The 15,924-nt window shown below is 49.5% G+C and overlaps 1 protein-coding gene and 1 long non-coding RNA gene across 3 annotated transcripts; one reads left to right on the top strand and one right to left on the bottom strand.

The window, feature by feature from the left end:
• Nucleotides 1-96: 96 nt before the first annotated feature.
• Nucleotides 97-3,237, bottom strand: RARRES2 (retinoic acid receptor responder 2). 2 transcript variants are annotated; one of them, XM_036863163.1, is made up of 6 exons: nt 3,110-3,237; nt 1,981-2,178; nt 1,636-1,740; nt 755-850; nt 409-535; nt 97-215 (listed from the first exon to the last, which is right to left on the bottom strand). In XM_036863163.1, exons 2-5 carry the CDS (start codon nt 2,152-2,154, stop codon nt 419-421), a joined length of 492 nt encoding a protein of 163 aa, XP_036719058.1. In that variant the 5' UTR covers nt 2,155-2,178; nt 3,110-3,237; the 3' UTR covers nt 97-215; nt 409-418. The 2 variants fall into 2 exon arrangements, with proteins under 2 accessions (XP_036719058.1, XP_036719059.1); XM_036863164.1 differs by lacking the exon at nt 3,110-3,237 and having other exon boundaries at nt 1,981-2,316.
• A 4,973-nt stretch (nt 3,238-8,210) lies between these two features.
• On the top strand, nt 8,211-14,515 carry LOC118901000. Its single transcript, XR_005021264.1, has 4 exons — nt 8,211-8,314; nt 9,717-9,912; nt 13,474-13,614; nt 14,313-14,515. It is a non-coding gene; the product is annotated as an uncharacterized LOC118901000 (long non-coding RNA).
• Nucleotides 14,516-15,924: the final 1,409 nt, after the last annotated feature.

The following is a 15,924-nucleotide window of genomic DNA, read 5'->3' as shown; positions in this document are numbered from 1 at the left end:
GGGCTTTGCTTCCTCCCTGCGAGGCTGGAGCACTGAGGCCTTTTCCTCCCGCTGCTCTGCAGGAGGGAGGTAGGGAATGCGAGGGGAGGAGAGAACGCAGCTCTAGAGCACTTTTATTAGGGACTATGGGACAGTCCTCCCTAGGCGCAGAGAAGGGAGGGCGGGCTTTCACTTGTTACCTCCCTCACACTGCTTCCAGGAAGCCGGGTGAGATTCTAGAGGGAAGGGAAGAGAAACTAAGACTGGGTATGACAGGGGCTGTTTGGGCCCCATCCCAGCTGACTTCCAGGCTCCCAGCCCCTCTCCTCCTGCCTCCCGCAGCCCAGCCGCAGCTCCAGCTCCCTCTCCATCCCTGCCCCACCTGGCTGGCCTGCTCCGCCTCGTCCTCTGTCCCAGCCAGCCACCTACCAGTCAGGCCTCAGCTGGGGGGCAAGGCTTTGAAGAAGGCGAACTGCCCAGGGAAGTAGTGGCTGTGAGGGTCCTCGCCGGCGCGCTCCACCCTGCTGCACTGGGCCTCCTGGCGCTCCTCCAGCTCCTGCCGGCAGCCGCGCTGCTCAGGCCGTGCCGGAAGGGGGACTGCCGGCGGCCCCCTCCACGTCCCCATCCCACAGGGGACGTCCGGGCCAGGCCCAGAGCCCCTCCTCGCCCCTCCATCCAGGCTTCCGCCTCCACGTCTCCCCCAGGGCCAGTTTCTGTCTACCAGCTCCCTCCCCAACCTCTGCTCCCTCCTCCGCCCGGTCTTGCCCACTCTTACCTGTTGAACCTGGGTCTCTATGGGGCAGTGGACCATCCGGCCCAGGACTTTATCTTCAGAGTCCAGCTTGATGCAGGCCAGGCATTTCCGCTTTCTCTGGGGAGGGGGGTATAGAGCCCAGAGAGGAAAGGGGTGAGGGGAGGCCTGTGGCCCCACGAGGGTGAGAGTGGGAACTGGGGGGCAGCGTACAAGGGGGGTTCCCCTGGCCGGCCAGGTGGTTCCAGGCTCAGCCCCACCTCAGACTGGGAAATTTCGGAAGTCAAACCATATAGAAGTCTAGAAGTCTAGAAAACCACTAGTATAATCCAGTCCCTCCCTTAACAGATGGAGGAAACTGAGGCCTTCAAAGAACCTGGGAAGTAACAGGGCTGTTGGTTGGCAGAGCTGAGACTGGACGCCGGAGTGTTGCGCTCCTGGCCCCAGGATCGCCCCCACGGCAGTGACTTTGCCCCCAAGGTGGCTGATGACAGTCAAGCCCGGTTATGAATCAGCCCGGGCTGGGCCATCTCCACTTGAAAACACACAGGAAATGGGGAATTCACCAGGCCTAGGGTGGGGACCACCCGAAGCCCATACCATGGCCTTCTTCCACCGATGACTGGAAGCCTGAGAGAGGAACTTGGATCGCATGGAAGGTGGACCCACTCTGAAGAACACGTGTCCTCGGGGTGGCCCAGCCGTCCCTCCTCCTGCCTGTCCAGGCCCCCAGCCCACCTACGACCATCACAACCACCAGCCGAGACAGGCGAGTCAGCTGCCAGGGAGGCTGCTCCGCCCTGGGGTCTCCAACCTTAGGCTTCTCGCTGGATCTCCTACTGAGCCCCAGTCGCGCACCCCCGCGCTGAGCGCATGCGCCGTCACACACGTGTGCCTCCACTCACCCCGCTGGGCTTGACCTTGCACTCGGCTTTCTTCCAGTCCTTCTTCCGGCAGTTCGTCTGCTGGAGCTTAAACTCCAGCCTCACAAAGGTCCCGGCCGGGAAGGGCTACCAACAGACAGAGGAAGGCCAGCAGCTAGCTGAGCAGGCAGCGCCCTTCCCGGACGTGACCTGTCCCTCCTCCCCACCGTGAGGCAGCACGTCCCAGGAGACGGCTGGGCTGGTCGGCCTTTCTCTGGAGAGCTGGGTGCTCCCGGGGCCCAAGCACTTCTGTACCTCCTCCCTGGGAACGTGCCGGCCTCCCGGGCTGCAGCCCTATCCCCCTCCCCTCCCTGGGGTGCCGCTCACCGTGTCCATGGCACTGTCCACACTGGTCTCCCGGAAGGCCCACTGCACGGGCGGATGCTTGTGGAACTCCTCCAGGGCCACCTGCAGGCCCCGGTGCTGGGCCGCCGTGAGCTCAGCCCTGCCCAGGCCCAGCGTGCCCAGCCACAGGGCCAGCGAGAGCAGCACCTGCCTCATGGCTTCCCCTTAGTCACCCTGAGCCTGCGAAGGGTACGTGTGGATCCTCAGCTCACGTGCCAGCCCGCGGAGCCACCGACTCCCGGGCCCTGTGGCTTGGGGACCACATCTGGTAGAGCTCTGGGCAGAGGTGGAGGGACAGGAAGTGGCGCCTTGCAGAGATTCCCCTGGTATTCCCCTCCTCCTCCCCTGCCCCCGCTGTTCCCAGGTCCAGCTCAGGGCGGCTTGGGCCCTGTCCTGGGTAGGTGCTGAGTTGGCTTTAGTCCTCAGGCCAAGGGCTTGGGAAGCATTGTTGCCCACTCCAGCCCTCCCCCGCTTTTCTGGCCCATCTTCTCTCCCGTTCCCTCTGACCCCTTCCCCTGCTGGCAGTCCCCAGACTGCTGGCCCTGTGGGGTGCCGGGCCGTGACCCTCAGCATCCGGCCCCCCAGCTGGAGGTGGGGAGGGGCAGGCCCAGAAGAGGCCAGCCGGAGGCTGAATATTTTGGGGAGGACGTAAACACGAGGGAGGGGCCCAGAGCGGGTGGGAACTGGGAAGATGCTTAACCCTCGCTGTGCTGAATGGCCCGGTGCCCTTGGCCCTCCCAGCCCCCACCCCAGAAATGGGGCCTCTCCTCGGCCCCGCCACGGCTTTCTTTCCAGAACAGACCCTCCCTCCCTGGCTGCTTTTTCTGGAGCCTTCGCCACCACCCCTCTCCCAGCCCTCTGATCCCGCCCCCCCAATCCATGACTGGGGTCTCCTGAGGGCTGGACCCTCCCCGGGAACTCTGCCTGTACAGTCTTCTTAGGACCAGAAAGCCACAGATGTGGAAACTGAGACCCCCGCAGTGAAAAGCCACCAGGGTCTTGCCTGGAAGAGAGGGCTCACAGCCAAGTTGCCAAATCTTGCCTTTTGGAGCTGCGCCCTTTGCCCGCCCCATCCTCCCGTCCAGCTGTCCTGCCATTCTCCCCTCCTCACCTCCTTTCTTGTGCCTTGGGGTCTCTCCTACGCTTCCCCTCCCGAGGCCAAGGCCGAGGGCGACTCCCGGCCAGGCTGTCAGCCTCTTCCCGGCACCCCCTCCTCCTCCCTCTCTCCGGTCGGCCCCCATCTCCTCCCACTCCCACCTCCTGGGCCCCCTCCAGCTCCCAGCAGCCGAAGCTCCTCCCCACCCACTAGGACCGGCCTGTGGCCGCCGCCGCCGGCCCTCCCGGGACTTCCCTCCCCATCCCACCCTCCCCTCCCCTCTCCTCCCGCTGACCCGCCAGAGGAGCCCCAGCTGTTGGCCTCCTGGCTCGGCTGGCCAGGCCTCTTCGCAGCGGGATGTGGGACTGCCCTGCCCCCCAGGTAGGGCTGCCCTTTCCTTAGGCCCTTCCCGGGCGACCAGTCCCTAGTGTCCCCGAGACACTCATTTCAGGAAATTCTTGCCAGAAACACAGACATCCGCAAAAGCACATGAGACCTCGAGGAGTCCTTGGATCCCTCCCCCTGCTTCCCGCGCCCTAAAGCCGCTCTGAGAGGGAAGGGGTCTCCTTTAGAGGTGACTCTGGTGTCTGACCACCTCCAACACCAGCGAACATGTCTAGTCGTGAAGGATCACGTCCCACCCATGGTGGCGACAGACTGCAGCGTCTCACGTGGGTGAAGGGTGAGGTGGGATTCATTAAGGCTGATGGGGAGTCAGGGAAAATGGGGTTCAACTCCTGCTGGTCCTGAGCAAATAAAAACAAGCTCTGGGACTTGGTGTGTCCGTCACCAGGGCTGATCTGCCACAGAGAGGACCTCATTTAACTGCCCAGATCCCTGGAACTTCTGCTCCCTTCTCTGTGAGGGGGGGGGTCAGAGACCCTACCTTTAGGGGTTGTTCTGAGGATTAAACGAGCAAAGTGGAAAGTGAAAAGTGACAGATGACCCAGTGTTTGGCACAAGTTTTTCTTCCCTTCCCTATGTACCCCTGCCAGGATTCTCCACGTGGAGCTGAAAGCTTCCTTTGCAATGTGCTCTGGGGGCGCCAGAAAGATCCTTGGCTTCAATTAGCCAGTTCTGCTGGCTGAAATCCCACCATCAACATTTCGGTCCCATCTGTGAGTTGTTGACAATCGTTAAGCAGAGATGAGAGCTGGGGTCTTTGTTCTCCAGGAGCTTCTGGGGGGGCTAGAGAGACAATAGGCACGCAGAAGACATTTCCCAGCCCAGGGCCGCGTGCTGGGGGACGTCCTGGGTTGGGGGGGGTGACCAGAGAAAACTGAGCTGAGGGCAAGCTGGGACAGAAGTCCTCCTGCCTCTGGTAGGGGCCGTGTGAGGCCTGGGGGAGCGAGGGAGGCTGGTGCAGCGTGGTGGCAGCCGGCAAGGAAGGAGGCTGGGTGCAAATACAGTGTAGGTCATGCAGCGAGACAGAGTTCCCTTTGGGTGAAAGGAATGTGAGGGGCGGGCAACCGCACTGCAGGGCAGTCACTGGTGGGGACATGTGAAGGGGCTACTTAGCGCACATTCATGAGCTCAGCACCAGGTGACACGTCCCAACCCAGGGGAGCGGTGACAGCACTTAGCTACTTAGTAGTGGCTAATGATCTTCCCGGCATCACAGTTGAAAGTGGAGATTCACATACCCGAGTCGTTCTGGCAAAGTTTTCCAATAACCGAACTGAGTACCCAAAACATTTTCCTTTAATATTTGCTACCACAGGGCAAACTAGTATATGTTTTTTCAAAGAATCAATTTGACCTTGAAGCAAAAGCATATCAGTTTCAAAACTACACCTGCCTGAGTTAGGTACTTTCACTACTTTTTGTATCAACTCAGTATAATTGACATAAATTCAAAAGAATATTGCATAAATTCAAAAGCAACTATAAATGTATCAAATCAACAAACTATTCATCAAATTTTTCTTGTAAATTTTGCAGCCACTTTACATCATACTGTCTACTGTAATTAAAATCCTTTACGTATTGATTCATGTGAGAAAAGTACGCAAAGTCATAATTATTGATCTCTATTAGTAAAAGATTGAATTTGAAATTCTTATATTTGTCTGGACAGGTCACAAATGAACTTTTCCTTTCTTTGGAGCTTCAGATGTACCTTGATCATATGTAGTGTGATATTGGTGAGAAAACTTACACTGACATTTAAAATCTTTGATTGCTGAATATTTGGTTAACATTCTTTTTTGTTTCAAGAAAATCTTGGAGTTAAAAAAAAAAAAAGAAAAAGAAAATCTTGCCGTTAACAGTGCAGTAAACCTTAGTAAAGCCCTTCCATGACTCAACCAATGAGTGTTGGCAACGAAAAGCTTCTTAAATTCATGGTCTCCTACTTCTTTCAATAGTCCCCTAAAGTGCTGATGTTTCATAGTATTTGCACTTAAATACCGAACAATTTTAACAACTGTGTCCATGACACTTGCACAGAGTCCGTTCAGAAAGGTGAGCCCAAATATTTTCAATATTCAGTGGAATGAAGCAATGTGGGAAACACTGGTCTCTTGTTTGAAAATTCCAGCACCTCAGTCACACTGGCCACATGTCAAGTGCTCATTATGAAGCATGGTGTCTATATATGTTCATAAATGCATGGGATATTTCTAGAAGGAAAAACAAAAAACTTGTAGCAATGGTTGCCTCTGAGGAGAGGAACTGTCTGACTGAGGTAAAGGGGAGAGAGGAAACTGCATGCCCTTTGTATTTTTACAATTTCATACCATCTGGGTAATTTGTTGCTTAAAGTGTAAAATTCGTTTTTAGAAGTTTAAAAATCACAAAACAAACAGCATTTTTGAAAACTCACCTTGGCAAGTATGTAGGGAGTGGACGAGAGGGGACATGTCCAGGTGCAGGATGCCCTCGGTAGGAGACAAAGGCAGTTGTCAACGAACGTGGCAGAAATGGGGGCGGTGAAGATGGAGCAAAGCAGGCGGATAAGAGGAGCGCCTGGGAAGTAAAAGAGTTTGGTGATAGACCAAATGTGGGCTCCACGGAGAGGGGTATCAGAAGTGAATTCCAGGTTTCCGCCTGAAGAATTCTCTAAAGAATTCTGAGTTCACACTCTTCTTTTTATTTTTATTTATTTATTTTATTTATTTTTTATTTTTTGATGTGGACCATTTTTTAATAACTTTATTGAATTTGTTACAATATTGCTTCTGTTTTATGTTTTGGTTTTTTTGGCCGCAAGGCACATGCAATCTTAGCTCCCCGACCAAGGATCGAACCAGCACCCCCATGCATTGGAAGGCGAAGTCTTGACCACTGGACCACAGGGAAGTTCCACACACTCTTGTTTTTAAAACCTGGGAAACTCTCTGAATTATGCCTTATAATTCCTTATAGTTCCTTTCCCACATTCTCCCTAATATTTCCTTCTGAAATTTTGATCAGATGCTTGTTAGACCCTCTCACTCTAGCTTCCTTATCTCCTAATCCCTTTTGTATTTTTTAATTTTTCATCTCTTTATTCTACCTGCTGCATTCTGGCTAAATCCTTCATTCATTATTTACCAGGTGTACTAATTTCTGCTTCAGTTATGTGTAATCTGCTTTTAATCATTCTATTAAATTTTAGGTTCCATTAAAAATTTTCTAGACATTCTATTTGCTTCTTTTTCAAATCTTCCTGTTCCTTTTGGATACTCTTTTGTGCTCTTTGGCCATTCGTATACCTTCTTTGGAGAAATGACTATGAAACTCCTTTGACCATATTTTAACTTGTTTGTTTGTTTGTTGTTGAGTTGTAGGAGTTCTTTATATATTCTGGATGTTAATTCCTATCAGATATAGGATTTGCAAATACTCTCTCCCATTGTGTGGGTTGCTTTTTCACTCTGTTCATAGTGTACTTTGATGCACAAAAGTTTTCAATTTTCTTGAAGTTCAGCTTATCTGTTTATTGCTTCTGTTGTCCAGTTGCTCTGGCTAGAACTTCCAGTACTTTGTTGAATAGAAATGGTAAAAACAGACAGCTGTGCCTTGTTCCTGATCTTAGAGGAGAAGCTTTCAGTTTTTTGCTATTTGAGTATGATGTTCACTATGGGTTTCTCATATATGGCTTTTATTAAGTTGAGATAGCTTCCCTCTATTACTGGTTTGTTGAGTGGTTTTATCATGAAAGGATATTGAATTTTGTCAAATGCTTTTTCTGCTTCAATTAAGATGATCATGTGGTTTTTGTTTTGTTTTGTTTATTTGTTTTTGGCCACGCTGCACGGCTTGTGGGATCTTAGTTCCCTGACCAGGGATTGAACCCAAGCCCTCCACAGTGAAAGCGCAGAGTCCTAACCATTGGACCGCCTGGGAATTCCCCATGTATTTTTTTTTCTTCATTCTGTTATTGTGGTTTATTAAATTGATGGATTTTTATATGTTGAACTATCTTGAAAATACCAAGAATAAATCTCACTTGGTCATAGTGTATAATCCTTTTAATAGCTGCTGAATTTTGTTTGCTAATATTTTGTTGAGGTTTTTTCTTTTGCATCAATGTTCATAAGGGATATTGGTCTATAGTTTTCTTGCAGTTTTTTTTTTTTTTTCCTGGCTTTGGTATCAGGGCAATGCTGGCTTCATAGAATTATTTGGGAAGTGTTCCCTCCTCTTCAATATTTTGGAAAAGTTTGAGAATAATACATATTACTTCTTTAAAATGTTTGATAAAATTCACCAGTGAAGCCATCTGGTCCTGGGCTTTTCTTCGCTGGGATATTTTTGATTACTGACTCAATCTCCTTGCCAGTTATAGGTTTATTCAGATTTTCTATTTCTTTGTGATTTACTCTTGGTAGGTTTTATGTTTCTAGAAATTTGTCCGTTTCATCTGTTATCCAATTTGTTGGCATACAATTGTTCATAGTACTCTCATAATACTTTTGATTTCTGTCAGATCAGTAGTAATGTCTCCACTTTCATTTCTGATTTTAGTAATGTGATATTCTTGACCTTATCTTTCATGCCTTTTATTGAACTTTTAAATTAAAATTTCAGTTGTGTTTTTTAGTGTCAAAAGGCCTTTCCTATTTAAAAATACCATGCTGTAATTATGGGATTTCTTTTAAAAAGTTCTGTCTGCTCCTTATTTCAGTTCATGGTTTTGGTCTTTCGTGTCGGAAGCATTCCTCAAATGCCCAACTGAAAGTTTTGTGGAAAGTTTGGGGCCCTGTCAGCTGGTGGGCTGCATTGTAGGGTGATCAGGTAATAAGCCTGATTTTTTGTTATTGTTTGAATGATCCCCAGTGTTGGTATTACCCATAGGTCTTTTCTTCGTAGCCGTCCAATTTTCCCAAGAGTCCTGTGAGCTTTTGCTTGTGAGTAGTGCTAGGCTGGTTGTGTTCTGGGTGCCAAGTGGGGTCAGGGGGCTGAGAGCCATCATTAGCATGGGGACTTGGACTTTGCCCTTCTGCTCTCATTTGGGCCATTGCCCTCACCTGATTCCATTTTTACAGAGCAAAGCCTCTGGTGTCCAGCAGAGTCCAAGTCCTAAGACTTGGTGCTATGCACTCAACCTGATTATTTGAAGAGGCAGGTTTTTGTCTGTGACACGATAATCAGGTGCTTTGTGATCAAAAGAACAAAGCTAGGATGGCTAGTGCTAAGCTGAAAAAATAAAAATTGCCTTCTTGAGAATAAACATATGAATCTTAGTTAGCTCCAAGGAAAGGATAAGAAATCAGGATGCCGTTTTTAACGTTTTAATGTGGCCGGAAATGAAACTTGCATTTTAATCAGTGGATGCACTTTACCATTAATGTAACATACCATTATGATGAGTCTTTAAAGGAAATTCAGAAAACTAATAAAAGGAACTTGCACCTTTATCAAATACATTTAAAAAGACGCTTCATGAGTGCAAAATATTTTCCTAAATCAAAGTGATCGGAAGGTAAATATCAAGCTGAATGTCCAACAGGTGCCAAGGAGCCCATTAGACGTCACTCCATGATCTACCACTAGATGGCGATGGTGAGCACAAGCTAGGTCTTTGCCCTTAACAATTCCCTATTTTTTTTAAATAACAAAGCTGTGGAACTATTTTTCTTACATACTTGCGGTAGCCTATCATCACTTTTTGGTCCCTGATTTAATCCTAAGAACTTCTCTTAACTCCATCTGACCCATAAATCATGCCAATTTGTTGCAGTGGTTTTGTATTCATATATCATATGCATGTTTGTTATGACCGTAAACCAGCACACAGCAGGGATAATAAGCCGCATCTCAGCCAGTGGAAGGCACGTAGGGTAGTTTAGATACTATGAAATTAAACAGTTTTTTTTTGTTTTGTTTTTTTTGTTTTTGGCCGTGCCGCGTGGCTTGGGGATGTTAGTCCCCCCGACCAGGGATTGAACCTGGGCCTCAGCCAGTGGAAGCGCGGAGCCCTAACCACTGGACAGCCAGGGAATCCCTGAAATTAAATACTTTTCAAGTGTTCTTTTTTAAAATGAATTTTACTTGGTATATTATTTGTTGGATGTAGTAATTTAATAGAATGTTACTGTGCAGTAGTTAAACATGCTATATTATTTTAATTTCTAATAACACCCCCAAAATAAACCTTAAATCCTTGTAAGGGGAAACTCTCTTCTCATGTTTTAAGACAGCGAAGGCAAACCAGTTCTGAGAACATCAGAGACTTCACTGGCCAACTCCGGAGGCACCAAATCTAACTGTGACCCAGATTTGACCTTGGAGCTGACCAGGAGGCATCAAGTTGAAGCCAGGTTTACACTCTCATTCCTCCAACTACCTCGAGTGGTTTTTTTCAAGAGGAGTCTGGGTAGGAATGAGCTAAGGTTAGAGGCAGCATTTTTGTTATTTGGTAAACAGGTACAGATGGAGTTCACAAACAGCAGCCCATGGCACTCACAGGAAACAAAACACTTGAAAATACACCTGCTTCTGCTAAATCCCAGGCTTCACAGATATTCTGTTTAGAATCGTCTTGTGTTTCCAAATCAAGCTTGGCTTTTAGTAGATTTTAAACCAAGAACGGATACACACTGGCCTCTAAATCCATCTTTTGAATTTAGTTGAAGAAGAGACAGCCTGATGCCAGTCTGGAGCACAAAAGACATAGATGAGATTTGACCTTGAAAGGGTAAAAATGTCGATTTCTAGGGGAAAGCGACTACTTTCTCTCTTGGCTGAGACACCAAGATGATTTGTGGCAGCTTCTCCTGGCAATGTGTGGTCCTGAGACCAAATCCCTAATTGGTGGTAATCGTGGTCTCCAGAGCGTGGGGCACCCTCGCCGCTGCTGAACGTGTGACGGGCCATGTCAGTCCCCCTCAGAGCCAGAGGTTCCCTAAGGATTCCTACCCTCCAGTTACTCTGGAATAATGTTCCAGATAAAGGAATATGTTCAAGGCACTGCTGCCTACAATCAGAGCCCTTCCAGTGGGAGAGCTACGGACTGAAGTTTTCTCCCAGGTTCCTTGTTCTTTGACTCACTCACATACTGATTGGAATTTTTCTGTAAGGAAAGTGTTTTTTTCTGTCTCACTAAAAGTTCTGTCTGACTCCATCGCCTGCTTAACAAGCAGTAGCCAAGGGAGAAGGTTTGAAGTTCACTGGCTGACAATTGGCTGGGGCTGCTCTTTCAGCTGCTCCGAGTGGTCTAATCCAACTCGCTTCACCATGGGATCAAGAGCTCATATTTCCTCTTTCATTTGGTCCACAAACACTCATGGAGTTCCTGCCAGGGGCTGGCACCTTTCTAGGGGCGGGCTATGCGGTGGTTAAAAAAGACAGTTCAATCCCTGCCTTCACGTGGCTTACATTGTGCTGGGTAACTAGACAAAAACCATCTAACTGAATACACATCCAAATAATTTCAGTTAGGTGATAAGACTTACGAAGAGCAATAAAGTTGAGTAGGGGGGCTAGAAGGTGACAGGGTAGGAGTGGGTGGTGGGCTGAATAATGGCTCTAATCCCCGTCCAGGCCTTAGTCCCTGCTCAGGCCCTAATCCCTGGAACCTGTGAATGTTCCCTTATATGGCAAAAAGGACTGCAGATGTGATTAACCTAAGAATTTTGAGATGGGGAGATTATGTCGGGGAAATAAAATTGAAAAGAAAATCTCCTGCCTACCCAGAAAAGCCCTGCACAAAGGTAGAAGAGAAAGAAAACAGTTATATTATTGGATAAGCACTGTGCCAGAAAGAGATGCACGTCACAGGCAATGCACTAAGAGACGGCAAAGGCAGAAAGAAATTTCACCCTAATTTTTTTTTTTGGCTGCGTTGGGTCTTCGTTTTTGCGCGTGGGCTTTCTCTAGTTGCAGAGAGCAGGGGTTACTCTTCGTTGCGGTGCATGGGCTTCTCATTGCGGTGGCTTCTCTTGTTGCGGAGCGCGGGCTCTAGGCACGTGAGCTTCAGTAGTTGTGGCACACGGGCTCAGTAGTTGTGGCTCCTGGGCCCTAGAGTGTAGGGTCAGTAGTTGTGGCGCACGGGCTTAGTTGCTCCGTGGCATGTGGGATCTTCCTGGACCAGGGCTCGAACCCGTGTCCCCTGCATTGGCAGGCGGATTCTTAACCACTTCGCCACCAGGGAAGTCCTCACCCTATTTTATAGCCCAGCAGATGTGACCCCACTGCACACGTGTTCTCCAGGGAAAGCATAGCCAGTCTTCGGGTAAGAGGACTTGACCATTTGTTACACAGAGTTCACCCTAAATTCGCCTGGAATTGGGTGGCCACACGTGATAGCTAATTGCCTTTGTGCAAAGGAAACATCCACTGCTTGTATCTTGGTGACAGAAGGAGGTTTGCAGCCCGGAGCCCGGTGCTGCTGGAGAGTCAGGCTCCCACCTCCCATGGGCAGGGGACACTGGCCACTGTTTCCTTGATGTTTGCATTTCGGAGAAATGGCTCCCAGGTCCTGGAGAAAGACGGTCCTGGGTTATAAAGCCGGCAAGAGGCTTAGTGAGCTTTAAAAAGATTTACATACACCTCAAAGGGGCAGAGAAAGAACTTCCAATCAGAAGTTTTCTAAAGAAAATGCTCTTAGGGATGGGAGGGGAGAGTTTTTCCCTTTTTGTACCAGGGAGAATTAAAACTTACTTTTCTTGGTTTTAACTTGTATCTTCCCTTACAATTATCCTGGATTATCTGGGTGGCCCCAAATGTAATCAGAGGTGTCCTCATAAGAGGAAGGCAGAGGGAGATTTGACTACAGCAGAGACAGATGTGATAACTGAAGCAAGATGCTACCCTCCTGGCTTTGAGGACGGAGGAAGGGGCCCTGAGACACAGAATACACACGAGGCAGCTCTAGAAGCTGGAAAAGGCAGGCCAACAGTTTCTCCTTTAGAGCCTCTGCAGGGAACATGGCCTTGCTGACACTTTGACGTCCACCCAGTGAAACTGATTTGGGGCTTCTGACATCCAGAACCATAAGAGAATAAATGTGCGTTGTCTTAAGCTACTGAGTTTGGGGCCATTTGTCCCAGTGGCCACAGGGACGTCCTCATCCGGGTGGGAGTACGGAGGAGAGAGAGGGTCATCGGGGCGCACGTTTTGAGGAGAGGATACTTGAGCCCAAATCGGAACAACGTGAAGGAGTGCCGCCTACAAAGGGCAGGAGGGAGGGCATCCCAGGCGGATGAAACAGCAACTCCAAAGGCCCTGCGGTGGGACGGAGCTTCTGTGGCTGCGCCGAGGGGCTGGCAGGCGGTCAGACCAGGCGGAACCTTAGAGGCCGAGGCAGCCCTTTGCTATGTCGTCAAAATGTGGAGTGAGCAACCTGATCTCCGTTTAAAAGGATCAAATGGTCCGGGAGGCCAGGCGCCGGGGCGGCCAGAGGGGGGCAGGAGCAGCGGGTGGCAGGAGAGGCTCTCGCTGCAGGAAACCTGGTTTCCTTTTGACCAACTATGTTTTTCTTTCAAAAAAAACGGACTCCTGGGGGCTTCCCTGGTGGCACAGTGGTTAAGAATCCGCCTGCCAATGCAGGGGACACGGTTTGTGCCCTGGTCCAGGAAGATCCCACATGCCGCGGAGCAACTAAGCCCGTGCGCCACAACTACTGAGCCTGTGCTCTAGAGCCCGCGAGCCACAACTACTGAGCCCGTGAGCCACAACTACTGAAGCCCGCGCGCCTAGAACCCGTGCTCCTCAACAAGAGTAGCCACCGCAATGAGAAGCCCGCGCACCGCAACAAAGACCCAACGCAGCCAAAAATGAATAAAAATAAAACAAATAAATGTATAAAAAAGCAAAAAAAAGAAAAACAAAAAAAACGGACTCCTGGAACTAGATACACAACAGAAGTGTCTCGTGCAGCAGAGTTGGGGGGATGACATTTGATCTCCATCTAAGGCTTCTTTACAGTGTCCGCTGTTGCCTGCATCCTGCAGGCCACGTTCCTGCATTTAAGGACGTTTTTGGGACTGCAGAAGGAGGAGCACTTTGATCTCTTCCTGAAGAGTTTCCACAGGACCCAGCAAGGCTCCTTTCACCCAGGATGCCGGCCTTGGACAGTCGGGCTTTCTCTCCAGGTGGGCAGCTGGGGGGGCTCCCGGGGTCGAGGCTGCGTGAGCACCTACGGGTGACAGCACCCGCGCGAGGCTCTCCCTGCAGACGCGGCCCCGCCAAGGTCAGCGTACGTGTGCTTCCTGCCCCCTCCCCACACTGTCCGCCACCGCTGGGAATGACTCTGTGCGAGTTTCCAAACCCGCCTTGGGGATGCCGTCTGAAGCCGGAGGGAGTAATACAGCGGATCCCTCTGGAGGGAAGATTTCCTCTCTTCTCTCTCACTCCCCTAGTCATCCATTCAGAAATTAGCAACAAGCATTTGGTTTTGTTTCATACAAAGCACTAACCCAAGAGATACCCCCACCGCTAAACCAGTTCCTCTCAATACACTCCCACACTGCGGAGAAACAGCACCATTTCTGTTGGGCTCGCGGTCAGGCCCAGCAGCTGGCACAGCAGCAGATGGTGGGCACTGATTAAGTATTTGTTGGTGTTATGAGTGAGTCCTGTAGGACAGGCACAGGGTATCTGTGAGATAGATGCAGTTTTCCCTCTTGTAGATACAGGGCTACTGCAAACCAATACCTGGGTGCTTTGGAACTGAGCAGGACCCTCTGGGGCCTTCCTGGGACACACCCCTCCCCCAGACTCTCTGCTTTAGCTCCTCTCTGAAGTACCTAGATAACAGCATCTGATGCACATTTCCTGAGTTGCTTTACAGAAGCTAAAATCCCCACCAAATGCAAGCATTTAACTACTTGATGACCATGAGCACGTAGCCCCCAGGCCTGCTGGAGCCTGACGATTGATCATGTTAACCCCTGTGACACCGTCCTGCTAACCACCATCAACCAGAGACTTGTGCACAGCTGATCACACACCCTGCGAGCCCCCTCCCTCACCTGGCCTCTAAAAATGCTTTGCTGGCAGTCCAGTGGTTGAGAATCTGTGCTTCCACTGCAGGGGGCACGGGTTTCATCCCTGATCAGGAAAGTACCACATGCCCCGAGGTGTGGCCAAAATTAAAAAAAAAAAAAAAAAAGCTTTGCTAAAACCCATCGGGGAGTTTGGGTTTTTTGAGCAGGCGAGTGGACCCAAGTTTGGTTCAGTAACATCTTCACAGAGGATTTCTGGAGACATCGTTCCCCTCATCCCCTGGCAAGCCCACCTACTTTGCCATCTAATCCAGTAGTGGGGGGTCAGGCACCGCTGGAGGGGAAGAGGGACCGTCCCAGGGCCCCTCTCAAGTTTCTCTGTCCAGTGGGCCCCTGATCCTGTACAGCCCTATCTTTTTCTTGCAGGTGCGTCAAGGCTGAGGCAATCTCCATCGGGCTCGGCCATTTGATCGTTTGGCCGGTCACGGCACCATCCCTCTCTAAGGCGTATTGAGGGGTGAAGTCCTGAATACCAAGGCCTAGAATTTCTGACTGGCATAAAGGCTCAGGAATCCCTCACCGCTCCTTTGCATTTTCTCTCTGCAGAGTGAAGGCCCCGTCGTTCTATACTTAGTGTCCTTTGTCTTTGCCAAAAGAGGAAGGTACAGCAGGTGGATAACTCCTAACTGGGCAAGAGGACACTTCTAGTGGGGGCTGGGGACTGGGGACTGGGGAGTAGTTAAGGCGTTGTTTAAGGGAAGAGCCTTTCTGCTCAGAGAGACCGATGACAGACAGATGAAGGCACTTTGTGAGTCTGTGAAGGAATTCCCCTGGAGGGTTCTTGCCGGAACGTATTATATCAAGTAGCACTGATGTGCCACATTTACCCATGAACTAAGAGGTATTTCACAATTACTCTGTGCTGGGCTCAGCACTTGGTGCTTTTCCCAGACACACAACTTTAGTGGTGAAAAGTGAGGCCAGGTTCCTATCAGCCATGATCCAGCTGTGTGGCGTTGGGCAAATTTCTTAACATCTCTGAGTCTCAGTTGTTTGATTTGTAAAATGAGGACTAGAAAAGTATGTTTCCTAGGGTTGTTAAGTGGATTAAATGAGATACATATGTGAAAAGTTTATCACCATGTCTGACAGAAAATAAGGACTCCCTAAATATTAACTATTATTACTAAGTATTTAGGTAAAAACTCGAATATCTTCTGATTGCACTCATAGGAAAACGCATTCTTCTGTAACCACCAAACTTGACCTACATGCTACAATATACAGTCTACCATATCTTCTGAACCTTAAAACTCTGACAAAGTATCTGACAGTTTTGTTCATACTTGTAAATTTTATTATAGGAAAAGTACAAAAGTTATACTCTTTAATCCACAAATAAGAAAACTTGACTGTGAGAGGTAAAATAAGACCCGAACAAACGGAGGGACATGAATC

The sequence above is a fragment of the Balaenoptera musculus genome, chromosome 9 (assembly GCF_009873245.2).
Source record: "Balaenoptera musculus isolate JJ_BM4_2016_0621 chromosome 9, mBalMus1.pri.v3, whole genome shotgun sequence".
NCBI lineage: Eukaryota > Metazoa > Chordata > Mammalia > Artiodactyla > Balaenopteridae > Balaenoptera > Balaenoptera musculus.
This window is presented reverse-complemented; position numbering and strand designations above follow the sequence as displayed.

Coding starts and splice junctions, on each gene's coding strand:
- RARRES2 (XM_036863163.1), bottom strand. CDS start 2,154: ATGAGGCAGGTGCTGCTCTCGCTGGCCCTGTGGCTGGGCACGCTGGGC. Junction 851..1,635: donor GCAAGGTCAAGCCCAGCGGG/GTGAGTGGAGGC, acceptor CCCCCTCCCCAG/AGAAAGCGGAAATGCCTGGC. Junction 536..754: donor TAGAGACCCAGGTTCAACAG/GTAAGAGTGGGC, acceptor GGCTGCCGGCAG/GAGCTGGAGGAGCGCCAGGA.